Source organism: Ahaetulla prasina, chromosome 9, assembly GCF_028640845.1.
Source record: "Ahaetulla prasina isolate Xishuangbanna chromosome 9, ASM2864084v1, whole genome shotgun sequence".
In the NCBI taxonomy this organism is placed as follows: domain Eukaryota; kingdom Metazoa; phylum Chordata; class Lepidosauria; order Squamata; family Colubridae; genus Ahaetulla; species Ahaetulla prasina.
The window spans coordinates 2387075-2405336 of NC_080547.1; the positions used below are offsets into that span (position 1 = coordinate 2387075).

At 48.8% G+C, this 18262-nt stretch overlaps 1 protein-coding gene across 2 annotated transcripts in view; it reads right to left on the minus strand.

Annotated features, from left to right (window-relative positions):
- SNRNP200 (small nuclear ribonucleoprotein U5 subunit 200) overlaps positions 1 to 18262 on the minus strand; it is a 52881-nt gene that overhangs the window by 6294 nt on the left and 28325 nt on the right. Inside the window, exons 23-39 of one of the 2 annotated variants that reach the window (XM_058194076.1) lie at positions 18009 to 18089; positions 17024 to 17107; positions 16492 to 16598; positions 14706 to 14824; positions 13828 to 13982; positions 13457 to 13646; positions 10681 to 10854; positions 10313 to 10473; positions 9614 to 9838; positions 8077 to 8268; positions 5103 to 5281; positions 4287 to 4438; positions 3236 to 3344; positions 1971 to 2079; positions 1195 to 1384; positions 899 to 1063; positions 644 to 765 (exon numbers count right to left, since the gene is read on the minus strand). In XM_058194076.1, the coding sequence (XP_058050059.1) occupies positions 644 to 765; positions 899 to 1063; positions 1195 to 1384; positions 1971 to 2079; positions 3236 to 3344; positions 4287 to 4438; positions 5103 to 5281; positions 8077 to 8268; positions 9614 to 9838; positions 10313 to 10473; positions 10681 to 10854; positions 13457 to 13646; positions 13828 to 13982; positions 14706 to 14824; positions 16492 to 16598; positions 17024 to 17107; positions 18009 to 18089 (2514 nt within the window). Of the gene's footprint in view, positions 1 to 643; positions 766 to 898; positions 1064 to 1194; positions 1385 to 1970; positions 2080 to 3235; positions 3345 to 4286; positions 4439 to 5102; positions 5282 to 6168; positions 6361 to 8076; positions 8269 to 9613; positions 9839 to 10312; positions 10474 to 10680; positions 10855 to 13456; positions 13647 to 13827; positions 13983 to 14705; positions 14825 to 16491; positions 16599 to 17023; positions 17108 to 18008; positions 18090 to 18262 lie in introns of both variants that reach the window. The other variant, XM_058194075.1, reaches the window with a different exon arrangement.

Here is an 18262-nt window from a genome sequence, read left to right on the forward strand (position 1 = left end):
GGCTGGCTGTGGAGGTGTAACCAGGAAGTAAGTCACCAAACAACCACAGAAATCCCACCAGACAACCATTGTTGTGGCCTGTTGGCCGCAGGCCCCTCCAACAGCCAAATCAGTGGAGAAGTCGTGGGAATGAGGGTCACATCAAGGCAACCTGAGAGCTCCGAGGGGGAAGAGGGAATGGAGCTGGCAGAGAGAGACAGACAGAGGCGGAGCCTGGGCCGGCCGTCAGCCCTCAGATGGAGAGTCAATAGCCCCCAGGTCTGGAGGTGGCTGATGAGGAAGAGGAGGAACAGCTGCGTCCAGTGCCTGACGTGCCGATGCACAGAAGGCAGAGGAGAGGAGAGCAGTGGAAATCTATGGGCCGGTTCTCGGGATGGAAGAGCCATCGCTGTTAGTGAAGCCCCACCCTAGCGCTGAGGATAAAAGGCAGGGGGCGGAGATGAATAGATGTGGCAGACAACTATTTATCTTACAGATTGACGGATTTGTAAGCCTGCGTTGAGAGAGAAACTTTTTGCTGGGGCTGCCGGCGCTCCTAATAAAGGAATCATTGCTTCAACTACAGAGGGTTTGTCGTGTTTGGGGAGCTGGGTCAGAACAACCAGGAACCTCCCATGGCTTAGAGAGGTGAGTATTCCCTTACCTGCCGCAAGAGATTGTCCTCATGGTGCCTAATAGGAATATTCTCATATTCTGCAGCATTGGAGATAATTTCAATCAGACCTCTCACTTTCGTCTTGGCATTCAGAGACATGCTGAAGAGTTCTAGAGTGGATGGTTTGAAAAAGAAAAGAGAAGCTGCATCAGATCCCGAGCTACAAGGCTGAGGCCATGGCAGCGAGGGACACAACACACACACAAACACACACACACACACACACTCCCCCAGACCCATTACCGATGGTGGTGTAGTTGATGTAATAATAAGCTGCGATCATCCCCAGATTCAGAGGTGCCACGTCCATCTCATCTTCCACACTGATACACTTGGACTGCTCCAGGTCACTGAGGGTTTGCTCCACTAGCTCGGAAAGGTGATCGGAGAGATGTCGGTGGGACACACCTGGGCAGAGGAACAGATCGGAAGTCAGAAGCTGCACATCTGGAGGGGTTGGGAAACTGTCCAGGAGCTGCCTGGAATGGGTCAGGGGGAGACAAGACGGGGAGAGGAATCCGGGACGCAGCCCCTTTCACCTTGCAGGTTGTAATAGTTGGGGTTCTGGGTCATCCTGCGGTACAGGAAGGTCCAGGTGAGGTAATCCACCGCATCCTGCTTGTTCTCAATGGTCTTGGTGACAATCTCGGCATTGAAGTGATCGTGCATGCAGTGGTCAAGGTGAGACTCCACCGGAAGGGGCTCGTAGAGGAACTTCTTGAAGAAATCCTGGAACGGAAGAGCCAAAATTATGTTTGGGGGGGGGGGATTTGTCAGGAGTATATTCATCAACTGGAATAGGACATGGTAACAAGGTCAGCCAATGTATAGGCGTAGCAACTAAATCAGCCAATGAGGGCTGTTTGGGAGCTGAGACAGACTGGAGCCAGGGTGTGTCTTAGTCTGCAGCTTCTGAGTCTGTGCAGAGAAACTGAAACTAGTCTGCTCTGCTGAAATGAAACTAACTGTTCTCTCCTGCCTTGTGTTTTTCTTGTAACTGCTACTAAGTTGAAGAAGAATCTATATTGGTATTGTACATTTATCTTCATGTGTTATTATGTATCTAAAGAAGTTAATGAATTCGGTTGCATCAATCTGCCTGTGTGTGCTTTCTGGATTTGATTTCTGCAAGAAACTCTAACAAAATTACCCGCTTAAGATTAGGGTTTCAGGACTCCAGATTGAAAGACTGGAAGAGAACTTGCTCCAAACAAATCATGCCAACACAGCTCTTCACTGCTAGAAGTATGTCAAATACTAGGAGCCCCAGCTCCTAAGCAGCAGAGGAATCTACCTACGTCCCATCTTGGCTCACCTTCTTGGACCCCTGGCACATAATCACACAGCGTCCTTCGTCATCCTGCAGCGGGCGGTTAGCACGGCCCACCATCTGTAGGACATCGTAGATCGGATAGTCCACATACCTGGCACAAGGAGAACGATTCACTATTGAGTGAGTTAGTCCGTTAAGAACCTGGTTAACTGTTGGGGGGGGGGTGAGTCTGCAAACGTAATCTGGGATTGCAATCTAGCTGGATTAAATGATGTTTTAATGTCTTTGTCCATGACAGAAGTTAGCCGTAAACTGACAACAGACAGCAGCTGTGATTTCAACTAATCAATAAAAGCCCCACTTAATTTCTCTGACCCCTTTGTGAATACATCATACATCTTTAACCGCATTAATCATGAATCCATGTTTTTACATAGGTTTCCCATACTCCAACGTGAATATTTTAAAGGTCAAATCACATTTGCATCTAGAGGCAGCTCTAAATCTTGCAGCAATCACTATGGACATTAATAAAGAGGTAAAGCACAAGAGCCCATATTTTAATCTTAATTAAGTGAACTGTCAGTCCTGAAAGGAGACCAACTTCCAGGTCACTTGAGATCTGGATTTCCGCAGCAACCTTTACAGATTCATTGGAAAAAAAGAGAGCCAGTTTGGTCTGGTGGGTAAGGCCACAGGCTAGAAAGTTGGGAGGCCGTGAATTCTAATTCCACCTTAGCCACAAAAGCCAGCTGGGTGATTTTGAACCAGTCTCTCTCTCGCTCTCGTTCTCTCAGCCCAACCCACCTCACAGGGTGGTTGTTGCTGTGGGGAAAAATAGGAGGAGGGAGGTTTGCAGGCTACGTTTGCTGCCTTGAATTATTATAAACGTAGTAAAGGCAGGATGTAAGTACCATATTTTTCAGACTATAAGATGCACCTAAATTTAGAAGAGAAAAACAACAACAAAAAGTTTTTGGCCTTTGCGCGCCCCATTTTCGGGCCTTTTTCTGGCCCTTTTCCAGCCTTTTTTGGGGGGGTGTTTTCAGGGCTTTTTCCAACCCATTTTCAGTGCTTTTTTCGGCCTGTTTTTGAGGCTTTTTTCAGCCCATTTTTTCCCAGCTTTTTTTGACTTCTTGACAAAAAAAGTGTTTCTTATAGTCCGAAAAATACGATAAATTTTTTTTAAAACCCACTAAAAGTCAACCCAACTTAACCCAACTCCCTCTTAATGCCTCCATTGCCCCACAAACGGCAACACGCTTAATGGCGGTTCCAGACAACCCAACCCGACACTCTTCACTCACGCGTGGATCTTCCCGTTGTAGTATTGCGTGTCCATGATGATCACCAGGTGAGCAGCTAAGTTCATTCCCCAACAGAGGCTCCGTGAAGCCACCACCACCTGGATGGCCCCTAAGAACAAACCACAAAAGGACAAACGGTCCAGAACTGAAACAACCACTTGAAGCTTCGCTGGCTGAGGAATTCTGGGAGTTGAAGTCCGCAAGTCTTCAAGTTGCCAGGGTTGGAGAGCCTTGACCTCTAGGGATATATTCATTCAGCTGCTTGCAAAGAAATCTACCCAGGTAAATCACGTGAAGTATTAGTGCTGCTTTACAAAACCCTAGTAAGGCCACACCTGGAATAATTCAACCAATTTTGGCCACCAAACTACAAAAAAGATGTTGAGGCTTTGGAAAAAGTGCAGAGAAGAGCGACTGAGATGATCAAAGACCTGGAGACGAAGCCATACAAAGAACGGCTGCAGGATCTGGGTTTGGCTAGTCTAAAGAAAAGGAGGACTAGAGGGGACACGATAGCAGGGTTCCAATATTTGAGGGGCTGCCACAAAGAAGAGGGGGTCAATTTATTCTTCAAAGCACCGGAGGGCAGGACAAGAAACAAGGGATGGAAACTAATCAAAGAGAGAACCAACCTGGAATTAAGGAGAAATTTCCTAACAGTGAGGACAATTAACCAGTGGGACAGCTTGCCACCAGAAGTCGTGGGTGCTTCATCACTGGAGGTTTTTAAGAACAGACTGGACAGCCACTTATCTGAAATAGTATAGGTTCTCCTGCTTCAGCAGCGGGCTGGACCAGAAGACCTCCAAGGTCCCTTCTACCTCATTTTATTCCGTTTTAATTCTGTTCCATTCCGTTCTTCTCCGCAAATTGTTTTTTTTCCCCAGTAGAAACTTAAAAGCGCAATCTGCTCATGATCTTTTACTGCAGTATTACAGTTTACTCACTCATCTTTCCAGCAAGAAGGCATTTAATACATTAATTGTGAATCTGAAGTTATTTTTTTTTTCCAAGTTAGACCTATTAGCCTTGCTTTTCCTTGCCGCTTTACCTGAGCTGAACAGCTGCTCCACGACTCTTCGTTCCATTGAGGTCAGCCCCTCGTGCAGGTAGCCCACCCCGTTCACCACCGTCTCTTTCAAGGTGTTGTCATTCAGTTTGTCCAGGTAGGGAGCCACATCCTTCTCCGTGCAGTGCAGAAACCTGTCGAGGTGGGGAAGCCAGGCAGATTAGAACGGCTAAGCAAGCCAGATCTTAGCCAGCTTCTCCTTCACAAAGGAGAAGGGGACTTTTTCTCCAAGGGCCAGACTCCCGCCAGGAAAGGAAGTAAGCAGGAACAGGAGTCGAGTTCAAAAGCACTTTCAGGCCACTGGCCCCTTCAGCAACTGAATCAGAGGAAGAGGCGTGGAGGTGAGGATCAGCATCAAGGCAACCTGAGAGCTCCGAGGGGAAGAGGGAATGGAGCTGGCAGAGAGAGAGAGAGACAGGGGGAGCCTGGGCTGTCCGTCAGCCCTCGAATGGAGAATCAACAGCTCCCAGGTCTGGAGGTGGCTGATGAGGAAGAGGAGGAACACCTGGGTCCAGTGCCTGATGCGCGGATGCGCAGAAGTCAGGAGGAGAACAGTGGAAATCTATGGGCCAGTCCTTGGAATAGAAGAGCCACCGCTGCCAGTGAAGCCCTAACCTAGCTCTGGGGATAAAAGGCAGGGGGCGGAGATGAATAAATGTGGCAAACCACTATTCATCTTCCGGCCAGCTGGATTTGTTAGCCTGCTGTGTGAAAGAGAGAGAGAGAGAGACTAGGAGCTGGAGCTCCTAATAAAGGGAACACTGGTTGAACTAGAGGGTTTGTTGTGTTTGTTGTTACCTGTGTCTCTGGACATCTGAAGCGCAGGTGGTGAGGATGTCGATGGCCGTGAGCCGGGTCTGCTTGCGAGAGGGAACGAACACGATGACTGGCTTCTTGGGAGAATGTTTCATGATGGCGTGGTAGACTGGCTTAGCCATGGAGAGCAGGCGGGTCTGGGTGTGGCTGATGTTGAAGCCCTGGAGAAAGCGAGGGAAGGAAACGAGAGGCAGAAGACGAACAGCGTCAAAACTACTTGCTGGGCAGACTTTCAAAGGAAGAACTGCAATTAAAAGCCCGCTAACAGCAGGAAAAACGAAGCTGAGATTTTTGATTAGCTCCAGGAAAGGGATTCTGTCTAGCCTATAAAAACACACGAAGTGCTGTGACCCAGACTCGAGCAGGTAGCAACAAATGCAGTAATGAAGCCTTAATGAAAATAAACTTTATTCAAGCAGCTGGGAATTGACCCATTCCCAGCGTCGTGAAACTCAAAGCAAAGGCTTCTCACACAAAACAGTCTGTCATTATTTCCAACCTGGTCCAATTTAGATAATCGCCAAATTCCTTTGTAGTTAACCGTCTCGAGCAGAGAATGGAGAGCTGCCAAGGTCTTCTCGGAGAAACATCCAGAGCAGAAAATGGGACGAGCGCAGCTCCAACATTGTTTTCCGGCAAACTGAGACACCGATGCCGGTCACCTTTTAAACCTTATGGGAGGGGCCAATTATCTCTTGGCCTTACCCCCGAGGTGACCTCTCTGCTTGAGCTGCTCCTGCCTCTTGGCAGCTCTTCTCATTCGGGCATTAGGGACAGGCTCTCTCAGTTCCTCCTCCTCCTCCTCACTACTCTCGGCCTCTGGAGGCTCTGGAGTCCACACCCCATTTCTTGACGGCCCTGGCCTCCCCTCCACCTCATCACTGTCCAATTCCGCCACCAGCACCCTAGGCTGCTGACGGAACTCAACACTAAGCTTGTGTCAATCAATGAAGGTGATTTACCATAGAGGTAACTAGAGCAATGGACCGATTTGCAGGAGGAGCTCCGCATGGTTGGAGCTGCCCGTTTGAAAGAGCGGGAGCCTTACCTGGATGTGGAGCTCCAGAGGTACAGGGCGCACATTGGGGTGGAAGTTGAAGGTGGCCGTAGCGCTGCAGCCAAGCCAATGGGCCACATCCTTGGCATTGGACAAGGACGAGCTGAGGGCCACAATGCGGATGGGCCGCTCGATCTGCGAGGAGATGTAACGCATTCGGGAGCAGATCACCTCCAGGACTGGCTGTGAAAAGAAACGAAAGAGGGAGAAGTTGAGTCAGGGGCATCCAGTCCCCCTCATGGCAGTTGCCGCTATCGAGCCAGGCTCTATCCATTCGATACCTCTGTGTTTGGTTTTTCTTGCCTTGAGTGTAAAACCTTATTTTTCTCATCATTGAATTTCATTTTGCTAAATGGGGCCCAGTGTTCTAGTCTCTTGAGATCCATCTGGATCTTGAGCCTGTCTTCTGGGGTCTGCAACCTTAAAGCACTCAAAGAGCCATTTGGACCAGTTTCCCACAGAAAACAAAACACCGGGAGCCACAAAACCTGGGTGGGCGTGGCCAACACAATGTCACTCACAGAAGTCACATGACACCCACCCCCAAGCCATGCCTACCCAGCCAGTCATTAGGGCAGAGAACCAGTTGTTAAAAAACACTGGGAACCACAAAATCCTTTTGATGTCTCTCTCTCTCCCCTCCCTCCCTCTCTCCCCCCATCTCCCTCTATCTCTATTTCTGTCTCTGTGTCTCTGTTTCTCTCTCTCTCCCTCCCTCCCTCCCTCTCTCTCTCTGCCCTGGCTGCTTCTCCATCCCTTGTTGTTGCCCTTACCTTTTCAGGCCAGGCGAGGAATGACTGGGAGGGGAGGGCGAGGGGCGGGGCCAGCCAGTGATGGGATCACCTGACGGAGCCACAGCAGAGGGCCCAAAGAGCCACATGCGGCTCCGGGGCTGCAGGTTGCTGACCCCTGTTCTGGGGTGTTGGCTATTCCTGCCAGTTTAATGTCGTCTGCACGTTTTGAGGAGTTCCCCTTCTATCCCCTCATCTAAATTGTTTACGAAGAGTCCTTGACCTAAGGCAGAACCTTGGGGGAACCCCTTCCCTCCATGCAGATGTCCTTCCATTAAGGGCTATGTGCCGAGTGTGTGATTTGTCAGCCAGTTACAATGCTACAGCTACCGTATGTTTTATAATCTAGACGTGACTTATAAGGAGGCAAAATTTATCGCTGGGACTAAAACTGTGGCATTCTGTTTAGCCTATAGAAACACACAAAGTGTTGTGACCCAGACTCGAGCAGGTAGCAACAAATGCAGTAATGAAGCCTTAATGAAAATAAACTTTATTCAAGCAGCTGGGAATTGACACATTCCCAGCGTCGTGAAACTCAAAAGCAAAGGCTTCTCACACAAAACAGTCTTTCCAACCTGGTCCAATTTAGATAATCGCCAAAGTCCTTTGCAGTTAAGCGTCTCGAGCAGAGAATGGAGAGCTGCCAAGGTCTTCTCGGAGAAACATCCAGAGTGGAGAATGGGACGAGCGCAGCTCCAACTTTGTTTTCCGGCAAACTGAGACACCGATGCCGGTCACCTTTTAAACCTTATGGGAGGGGCCAATTATCTCTTGGCCCTACCCCCGAGGTGACCTCTCTGCTTGAGCTGCTCCTGCCTCTTGGCAGCTCTTCTCATTCGGGCATTAGGGACAGGCTCTCCCAGTTCCTCCTCCTCCTCACTACTCTCAGGCCCTGGAGGCTCTGGAGTCCACACCCCATTTCTTGATGGCCCTGGCCTCCCCTCCGCCTCATCACTGTCCAATTCCGCCACCAGCACCCTAGGCTGCTAAGCTTGTGTCAATCAATGAAGGTGATTTACCATAGAGGTAACTCAAGCAATGGACCGATTTGCAGGAGGAGCTCCGCGTGGTCGGGGCTGCCCGTTTGAAAGAGCGGGAGGCTTACCTGGATGTGGAGCTCCAGAGGTACAGGGCGCACATTAGGGTGGAAGTTGAAGGTGGCCGTAGCGCTGCAGCCAAGCCAATGGGCCACATCCTTGGCGTTGGACAAGGATGAGCTGAGGGCCACAATGCGGATGGGCCGCTCGATCTGCGAGGAGATGTAGCGCATTCGGGAGCAGATCACCTCCAGGACTGGCTGTGAAAAGAAACGAAAGAGGGAGAAGTTGAGTCAGGGGCATCCAGTCCCCCTCATGGCAGTTGCCGCTATCGAGCCAGGCTCTATCCATTCGATACCTCTGTGTTTGGTTTTTCTTGCCTTGAGTGTAAAACCTTATTTTTCTCATCATTGAATTTCATTTTGCTGAATGGGGCCCAGTGTTCTAGTCTCTTGAGATCCATCTGGATCTTGAGCTTGTCTTCTGGGGTCTGCAACCTTAAATACTCAGAGCCATTTGGACCCATTTCCCACAGAAAAGAAAACACCGGGAGCCACAAAACATGGGTGGGCGTGGCCAACACAATGTCACTCACAGAAGTCACATGACAGCCCCCAAGCCACGCCTACCCAGCCAATCATTAGGGCAGAGAACCAGTTGTTAAAAAACACTGGGAACCACAAAATCCTTTTGATGTCTCTCTCTCTCCCCTCCCTCCCTCTCGCCCCCCCCCCTCTCTCTCTGCCCTGGCTGCTTCTCCATCCCTTGTTGTTGCCCTTACCTTCTCAGGCCAGGCGAGGAATGACTGGGAGGGGAGGGCCAGCCAGTGATAGGATCACCTGACAGGGAGCCACAGCAGAGGGCCAAAAGAGCCATATGTGGCTCCAGAGCCGCAGGTTGCTGACCCCTGTTCTGGGGTGTTGGCTATTCCTGCCAGTTTAATGTCGTTTGCACTTTTTGAGGAGTTCCCCTTCTATCCCCTCATCTAAATTGTTTACGAAGACTCTTTGACCTAAGGCAGAACCTTGGGGGAACCCCTTCCCTCCATGCAGATGTCCTTCCATTAAGGGCTACGTGCCGAGTGTGTGATTTGTCAGCCAGTTCCAATGCTACAGCTACCGTATGTTTTATAATCTAGACGTGACTTATAAGGAGGCAAAATTTATCGCTGGGACTAAAACTGTGGCATGTAGGATGTTGGAGCAGAGGTATATCAGTCCAGGACGGCAAAAAAATAACCAGAGTTTTGACAGCTCTTTCTCCAACTAATGAACTTTATGGTAAGTAGATTCAAAATCTTACAGGAATCGTAAACATTCATGAAGGCATCTGATGAACTGAGCTGGAACTCACACTAGCTGGCTCATATTTAAGTGATTTTTCCACTAGCAAGAAAGTGATTTAAGTCAGGGGTCTCCAACCTTGGCAACTTTAAGCCTGGCGGACTTCAACTCCCAGAATTCCCCCAGCCAGCTTTGCTGGCTGGGGGATTCTGGGAGTTGAAGTCCACTAGGCTTAAAGTTGCCAAGGTTGGAGATGCCGGATTTAAGTGATTTTTCCACTAGCAACGCTCCCTTTCCAGTGATTTCTCGGCTGGAAACTCACCCCGTTCTCGCCGCCAATGAGGTGGACTTCGTCCACAATGAAGAGGTTGACGTTCTGCACGTTTTTACGCTGCTTCCATCGCCGGGACAGGATGTCCCATTTTTCCGGGGTGCTGATGATGATGTTGCCCTTCCCCAGCAACTTCAGATCCGTGCTGGTCTCCCCCGTCAGCAAGACGACTTTGAGAAGTCGCTCTTGGAATTTCTCATACCAGTCCAGGAAGATCTGCCTCGGAGAAGGGAGAAGAAGAGGAAGATGAGGACATCTTCAGAGACCCTCCAGGTCAAACCTCCGCTGGCTTGGCCTCTTCTAGTCTCAGCAACCCTCCTTTTCACATCTGCTGCCTGTGGAGACTCTCTGTAGAAGCAGGGGTGGGGAGTCCTGGCCCTTTTATGGCTTGTGGACTTCCCCAGAATTCCTGAAACCTCGGGAATTCTGGGAGTTGAAGTCCACAATTCACAAAAGGGCCAGGGTCCCTCATGCTGGCTCAATAATTCTGGGAGTTGTCCAGAATTCATAAAAGAGCCAGGGTCCCCCATGCTAGCTCAGGAATTCTGGGACTTGAAGTCCACAATTCACAAAAGGGACCAGGGTTCCGCACCCCTGCTGTAGAGGGAGCAACCTGCATTGAGCTCTGATCTATTCCCTTCCTTGGGAAGAGCAGACTCAAAAAAAAAAAACCGGCTCGGAGCTCGGCACCTGCTCAGCAAGAGCCTCCATGGGAGTGATGTAGACGCAGCGGCCTTCCACGTTCTGCAGCAGCATCCTCAGGATGGCGAACTCGGCGCAGATGGTCTTCCCGCTGCCCGTCGGCGCACCCACAAAGACGTTTTCATCGCTGTTGTAGACCGTGTTGAACACTAGACGGGAAAAAGAGACGAGCTGACTTCCCAGCAGTCAAATTTATCTTTTTTCTTGGAGTTCTTGGTGGCTCAAAGCTAGCTATTATTTATTAGATATCGCTGTGTTGTATCTGCAAAGACATGCAGTCTCCTGGAAGCTCTCCACGCCCAAATAAATACATTTTTGGGTGGGATGGTCCTCCACCGACCCTTTGCAATGCCTACCTTGGGTCTGGATTGGATTGAAGAAGGGGAACTTGTCTTGGTAGAGGCCCTCAAAGGCGCTGTTCCTCAAGGCAGAGACTGGCAGGGGCTGCAAGTCCAGCAGTTCGGTGGGAGGAGGGTACTTCTCTGGCAGGATCAAGTGTCGGAAGGACACTGGCAGTTGCGTCTCGCAGGCTGGAATGAGAAAGCAGACAAACACACCTGAGGAACAGTGACACCTGAAGACACCAAGAGGTTGAGGAGAAAAACCCTAACCAGCTTCCCACGTTTCTCTCTTGCTAGAGCCGGTCTCCTTTGGAGGAGAGACCCAACAACTAGTTTGAATGTCCCGAGTAACATTCTACGGCGAAGGTTGTAGAGAGTGTGGTGGCATGTCAGCTACCCCAGTACCTGGATGAAGCTGTCTATCTAGACCCGTTCCAGTCCGGCTTCCGGCCCGGATACAGTACGGAGACAGCTTTGGTCGCGCTGGTGGATGATCTCTGGAGGGCCAGGGATAGGGGTTACTCCTCTGCCCTGGTCCTATTAGACCTCTCAGCGGCTTTTGATACCATCGACCATGGTATCCTGCTGCGCCGGTTGGAGGGGTTGGGAGTGGGAGGCACCGTTTATCGGTGGTTCTCCTCCTACCTCTCTGATCGGACGCAGACGGTGTTGACGGGGGGCAGAGATCGACTCCAAGGTGCCTCATGTGTGGGGTGCCGCAGGGGTCGATTCTCTCACCCCTCCTGTTCAACATCTATATGAAGCCGCTGGGTGAGATCATCAGTGGCTTTGGGGTGAGATACCAACTGTACGCTGATGACACTCAGCTGTACTTTTCCACCCCGGGCCACCCCAGTGAAGCTGTCGAAGTGTTGTCCCGGTGTCTGGAAGCCGTACGGGTCTGGATGGGGAGGAACAGGCTCAAACTTAATCCCTCCAAGACGGAGTGGCTGTGGATGCCGGCACCTCGGTACAGTCAGCTGCAGATGCGGCTGTCTGTCGGGGGTGAATCATTGGCCCCGATGGAGAAGGTACGCAACTTGGGCGTGCTCCTGGATGGCCGGTTGTCCTTTGAAGACCATTTGGCGACCGTCTCCAGGAGAGCATTTTATCAGGTTCGCCTGATCCGCCAGTTGCGGCCCTTCCTGGACCGGGATGCCTTATGCACAGTCACTCATGCCCTTGTTACCTCTCGCCTGGACTACTGCAATGCTCTCTACATGGGGCTCCCCTTGAAGAGCACCCGGAGACTTCAGCTAGTTCAGAATGCGGCTGCGCGGGTTATTGAGGGAGCGTCTCGGAGCTCCCACATAACACCTATCCTGCGCAGACTGCACTGGCTACCTGTTGTTTTCCGGGTGCGCTTCAAGGTATTGGTTACCACCTTTAAAGCGCCCATGGCTTAGGACCGGCTATCTACGGGACCGCCTACTGCCGGCTTCTATCTCCCATCGTCCGCACGCCCCACAGAGAGGGACTCTCAGGGTGCCGCCAGCCAAACAGTGTCGACTGGCGGCCCCAGGGGAGGGCCTTCTGTGGGAGCTCCACCCTGTGGAACGAACTTCCTCGGACTTCGACAATTACCTGACCTTAGGACCTTTCGCCGCGAACTTAAAACTTATTTATTTCATATGGCTGGACTAGCCTGATTTTTATTTTTATTGGATGGGGTTTTTAAAAGTATGTTATTTTACAGGGGAGTATGTTTTTTAACGTTTTGGGCATTTAAATTAGTTTTTTAAGGGTTGTTTTTAAATTATTGTGTGTATTTATATTTTATCTGCCTGTTCACCGCCCTGAGTCCTTCGGGAGAAGGGCGGTATATAAATTAAAATATTATTATTATTATTATTATTATTATTATTATTATTTTAGTGTAGCTGCAGGAGAGCCGAACAATGCATGGTGGCATTTTGTCCCCAACAATCTGGGTCCTCATTTTACCGACCTCGGAAGGATGGAAGGCTGAGTCAGCCTTTGGGCCGTTCAGGATCAAACTCCTGGCTGTGGGCAGAATTAGCCTGCAATACTGCATTCTAACCACAGGGAGGGAGGGAGGGAGGGAGGGAGGGAGGGAGGGAAGGAAGGAAGGAAGGAAGGAAGGAAGGAAGGAAGGAAGGAAGGAAGGAAGGAAGGAAGGAAGGAAAATAGCAATAGCCCTTTAACTTATATACTGCCTCACAGTGCTTTCCAGCCCTCTAAGCAGTTTACAGTGTCAGGTTCTTGCCCCCACCAATCTGGGTCCTCATTTTACTGACCTCAGAAAACTCCTGACTGAGGACAGAGTTAGCCTGCAGTACTGCATTCTAACCACAGGGAGGGAGGGAGGAAGGAAGGAAGGAAGGAAGGAAGGAGAAAGGAGAGGGAGGAAGGAAGGAAAGGGAAAGAGGGAGAAAGGAAGGAAGGAAGATAGCAATAGCCCTTAGACTTATATACACTTCACAGTGCTTTACAGCCCTCTCTCTAAGCAGTTTACAGAGTCAGCCTCCTGCCCCCACCAATCTGGGTCCTCATTTTACCGACCTCAAAAGGATGGAAGGCTGAGTCAACCGTGAGCCGGTGAGACTCGAACTGCCAAACTAATTACAGTGAGCAGAATCAGCCTGTAGTACTGCATTCTAGCCACTGCGCTCACCAGGGGCTCTTACAAAATACCAGACTGGACTGACTTTCTGCAAGAAAATGCTTATGCGCAGATGGGATGCCTTCATAGCGTATCCCACGACGTCGCCATTTCCAGCAAGAAAACATAAGCTTCTTTGGCAAACGTCTCCTTTCTCCAGGGACTTACAAAGCCAGCGATCGGAGACCACCCGAATGAAGTACTGCGGAGGGAGAGGCTCAAAAACCGGCACGAAGAAGGTGATGAGGTGCTCGTCTTGAGCGTACTTGGCCTTCAGAAGGAAGTACTCATGATGGAGGATCACCTCGCTGTCCACGTCTTCCACCAAAATCCAGAAGGCTTCAGAGGAACCGTGGACCTGCCCCCCACAAAAGAGGAGAGAGAGATGGGATCGTAACCATGGAAGCGAGGAGAGCTGCCAAACCAAGATGGAAGGAGCTTCTCTACAGTGAAGTGCCCCATCCACAGGTGACCCACAGATCCCACCTCCTCCACATTACTGGAGATGGTTCCTAAAGGCTCCACAATTGCCCGTTTACCTTTTCATCCCACTGGAAATCAGGAGTGATGGTGAGCTCCACTTTCAGAGTAGACCTGGTGATGGGCTGCAAGTGGACAGACAGCTCCAGTTTGGGGAAGAGGTGGACGTACTTGTGGATCGTCTTCCCCATCTTGGGCATCCGAATGAGCTCTCCTGCAGAAGGACAGGATGGGTGAAGAGGAAGAGAAATGGACCTTCTCAGGAACATTGGGACCAGGGGTCAAGGTTCTGACTGACAAACCCAAATTTGTGTCCAATCACACTTAGCCAATAAAAAAAATCTATTCTATTCTATTCTGTTCTGTTCTATTCTATTCTATTCTATATTCTCTTCTCTTTTCTCCTCTCCTCTCCTATTGCATTCCATTCCATTCCATTCCATTCTCTTCTCTCCTCTCCTCTCCTATTGCATTCCATTCCATTCCATTCCATTCTCTTGTCTCCTATTCTCTTCTCTTCTATTCCATTCCATTCCCTTCCCTTCTATTCTATTCTCTCTTCTCTTCTCTTCTCTCCTATTCTTTTCCATTCCATTCTCCTATTCTATGCTATTCTATGCTATTCTGGAGTTTACTGTTTTAATTTATTTAATTTACTTAGAAATATCAAATTAGTTACAAATCCTATTTATTGCAATGATCTACACAATACATGGTCACTTCTGTTGGGTCCTCACTGGTCTATTTTTTGGTTTCGTCAAATTCAGAATGAACGTTTCATTCAGGATCACAAAGGATCAAAAATAGGTTCCGATACAACACTAAGCAATGCACGCATTGCAAAGGGGTACAGTACCTCTGTTGGCCTACAGATGGAGCCCTCCCCAATTCACATCCCTCCCCTCTCTAAGAGACACTGTAGTCGCCCGTCACTGACCTATTTCGTTGTGATTCAGGTCATAGAGCCGCTCAAACGGGAAGTTTTTCTTCTCAATTTTCTTCACCACTTCTTCGGGCAGCTTCCTGAACTGTCGGAGTGGGCACATGGACTGCCACCTGTAGGAACAAGGCGGCTGCCACTCAGGATCCAGCACAATAGTTTCCTTCAGTGGTTGACATCTCTAGAAACAGCATCTCAAACTGGGAATCGATGCAGGGAACTGGTCTAACTCCAGTATTGGTGCCTCTCAAGATACAATCCTCAATCATGGCTAGAAAAGGCTCATCTGGCTGAGCCTTTTATTTTTATTTACAGAAAAGTGAACTTTTGTGAAGGCTGCGAGATGCCAATTTTGCTCATTCTGATTTTGAAAAGACTCCCAAGTTTTACTATCTTGGTGAGGCGGTCATGTTCTTTATATGTGTCTGTGTACATGCTAAACGGAACATTCTCTTCCCAACATAGAATGGGGGGAATTCAGAAGCCTGAACTCCTGCAGTCAAATTTCTGGTGTTCTTACAAGATCTCTTTGGAGATAGAGGAGCTTATTAAAATATTAAAAAGGGTTCTAGAAAGTTCCGAAGGCAGGGACTACTTCAAAACGCTAACCAATCAATGCACCAGAAGAAAGCATGGTTAAGGACACAAGATGCTCATGATTGCATCTCCACAACTGCTAAGCCAGTCCCCCCCCAACTTTCCCCACATTAACCCTATTTAACCCTATTGACAAACTTTCTGCCAGGTATTTTACATGTTTCTTTCAAAAGTGTGTCCCTCCACAAACACAGCGACAGAAGTCAGGATACCAGGAGACGGCTATCACAAGTAAATTTCAGCCATTCAAGGGAAACCAAACTATGTATGTATCCTTTTTTTTCCTGAGTGTAATATACCGTATTTTTCAGAATATAAGACACATTTTTTCCCCTCCTAAAAGAGGCTGAAAATTTTGGGTGCGTCTTATATTCTGAATGTAACCCCGGCCACCTGCCGACCCCCACCCTTCGGCCTCTGCACGTCCTCTTCCTAGCTGCGGGGATTGCCAAAGAACATCGCCGATCGTCACCTGAAAACGCAACACGTTTGGAGGATGAAAACGTGACGCGCGGTGCCCAAAATGGCTACCCGGAACAGCTGCTGCCTTCTCTTATCCCTTCCACGCTTCACCTGCTTTAGTCACTGGCGCTCCCTCCCACGATCAGCTGTGCTTTTGAAGCTGTTTTTCAGCCCCAACGCGAGCGAAGTGATCTTCTGTGCTTTGCCTGCTTTTCTAATTGCTGCTCCCTCCCACGATCAGCTGTGCTTTTGAAGCTGTTTTTCAGCCCCAACGCGAACAAAGCGATCTTCTGTGCTTTGCCTGCTTTTCTAATTGCTGCTCCCTCCAACAATCAGCTGTGTTTTAGAAGCTGTTTTTTAGCCCCAACCAGCCCCAACCTCAAAATTAGCGAGCGAACTAATGTGCTGAAGCTGACCAGGCTAAGTAAGGATGCTAGCCAGATGAATACCTGGTAGGCAGAATTTTTTTTATATATTTTCCCCCCCAAAGATTAAGGTGCGTCTTATACTCTGAAAAATATGGGTACATTGAACAGGTTAGTCCTTCGCTATCTTAATCCTTAAGGCCCATTTCACACAATCTACTAATTGGAATATTTATATGGAACTAAACTGAGATTTATTTCTGAACAAGCCACGCAGGGAAACAAAACTGTATCAAGGGCAGATGGCATGATCAGATAGAAACTACAGGAAATATGAAAAATTAAGGAAGCTGCCTTACATTCGCTTGTCAATCATCTTACAAAGGTTGAGGGTCTTGTCGGTGAGCTGCGCCCAACCACGGTTAAGGACAATCTCAAAGATGGCACGCATGAGCCTTCCAGCAGACTGAGAATACAAAACAAGAGAGTCAATATCAACACACAACTGGTACCTAGAGAAAGAGGAAAATACTGTGCATCTCATCCCAGACTGCTTTTAATTTTCTGGCAAGTGAAAGAACCATCGCCTTCTGAATCCTAAACTGTCAGGATTTGAAGCTTTTCCTACAGATGATCAGACTTCAGTGGCATTCCTCCTTCCCTCACACCCTCAACTGTACAAGTCTGAACAACCAAGAGTTGGATCAGACAAACTGGACTCTAGGTCCCACCAAAGCCTTTATGATTTTTAATATTTCATGAAATAGAAAAAAAAAAACCCAAATCTTCAAGTTCCCCAAGGATCCGATAACCCTGGGATGGACCTTCTCCAGCATTAGGGCAGCCACACCCAACTAGAGGGATCAAATTACCTCAGAACTTGCATCTCACCTGAGTGACGTAGACCATGTCCGCCATGAGGGCAAAGCCTTCTAGTTTCAGTTGAGAGATAAAAGCTTGGAGGAGCACGTTGATCTAGAAGAGAAAGTCAACTTAGCACCTTCCAAAGAACATTTCCTTCTGCCCCTTAGAAGGGGGAAATACTGTTTTTTTTAAAAAAAGAAAATGTTCTTCATTTTGGACTCCAGCCTTGGGAAAGACTGCAATCAATACTCAAAACCATATTAGAACATATTGCTTATTCATCTGAATCTCCTATTCAGCTTTTATTGTGGTCCGCCAGCAGCCTGCGGAGCGGGCAACGGAGTCAGACAGTGATGAGGCTGAGGAAGAGCGTGGGCCAGTCCTGGAGGCTGGGGAAAGCCCGGATGAGGGCTCTGCATCGGAGACTAAGGTGGGACCAGGGCCATCGGGGAGTGAAGTGCGGAATCCAGAGCCTCCAGAGGCTGACAGTAGTGAGGCAGAGGAACAGGAGGAGCCTGTTCCTAATGCACGCATGAAAAGAGCTGCCAGAAGGCAAGAGCAGCTCAAGCAAAGAAGACGACTCGGGAGTAGGGCCAAGAGATGACTGGCCCCTTCCATAAGGTTTAAAAGACCAGCAACGGCATTTGGGCTCTTTGCTGGAAAACAACGTTGATAGCTTTGTCTTGCTGCATTTATTTTGTATCGGTGTCTTCTGAACTTTTGCCAAGAAAGACCTTTGGCAGTTTGCCTAATTGGACCAAGGTTGGTGATAAGGCTGAGGAATTGGGTTGGGAGGAATTTGCTTTAATTTAGTTGGACTATGCTGAAAATGAGTTAATTCTCAGCTGTTCTCATAGTTTGTTTTTACATTGACTGAGTTTCCTACTAGCTACTTGGGCCTGGGTCACAACAGCCTTCTAGGTACTTGACAATGTGTATGGACAGAGTAAAAATCAGCATGCACTGTAAAAATTAAACAAATCCAGACTTTCCCTGACTTGGAAGAACTTACCTTAGCGCTTGGCTCCTCAATGCTCTCTTTCACTGGAATCGGGACCCTCTCAAGCAGCTTCTGAAGCTCCAGTTTCTCTTCCTGCAAAGATGAGGAAAGAAAAAAAAATTGAAAACTGAATCCGCTCTGCCATGCGACTGTGAACACGCAAAAAGAGTGTTTTATTTTTATTAGGATTCCCTCAGTTGGACTCACTGCATAAAGATAAAGAATGTTTAGTTCAGAATTTAGTTCCAAGGACTAGAATGGAGCTT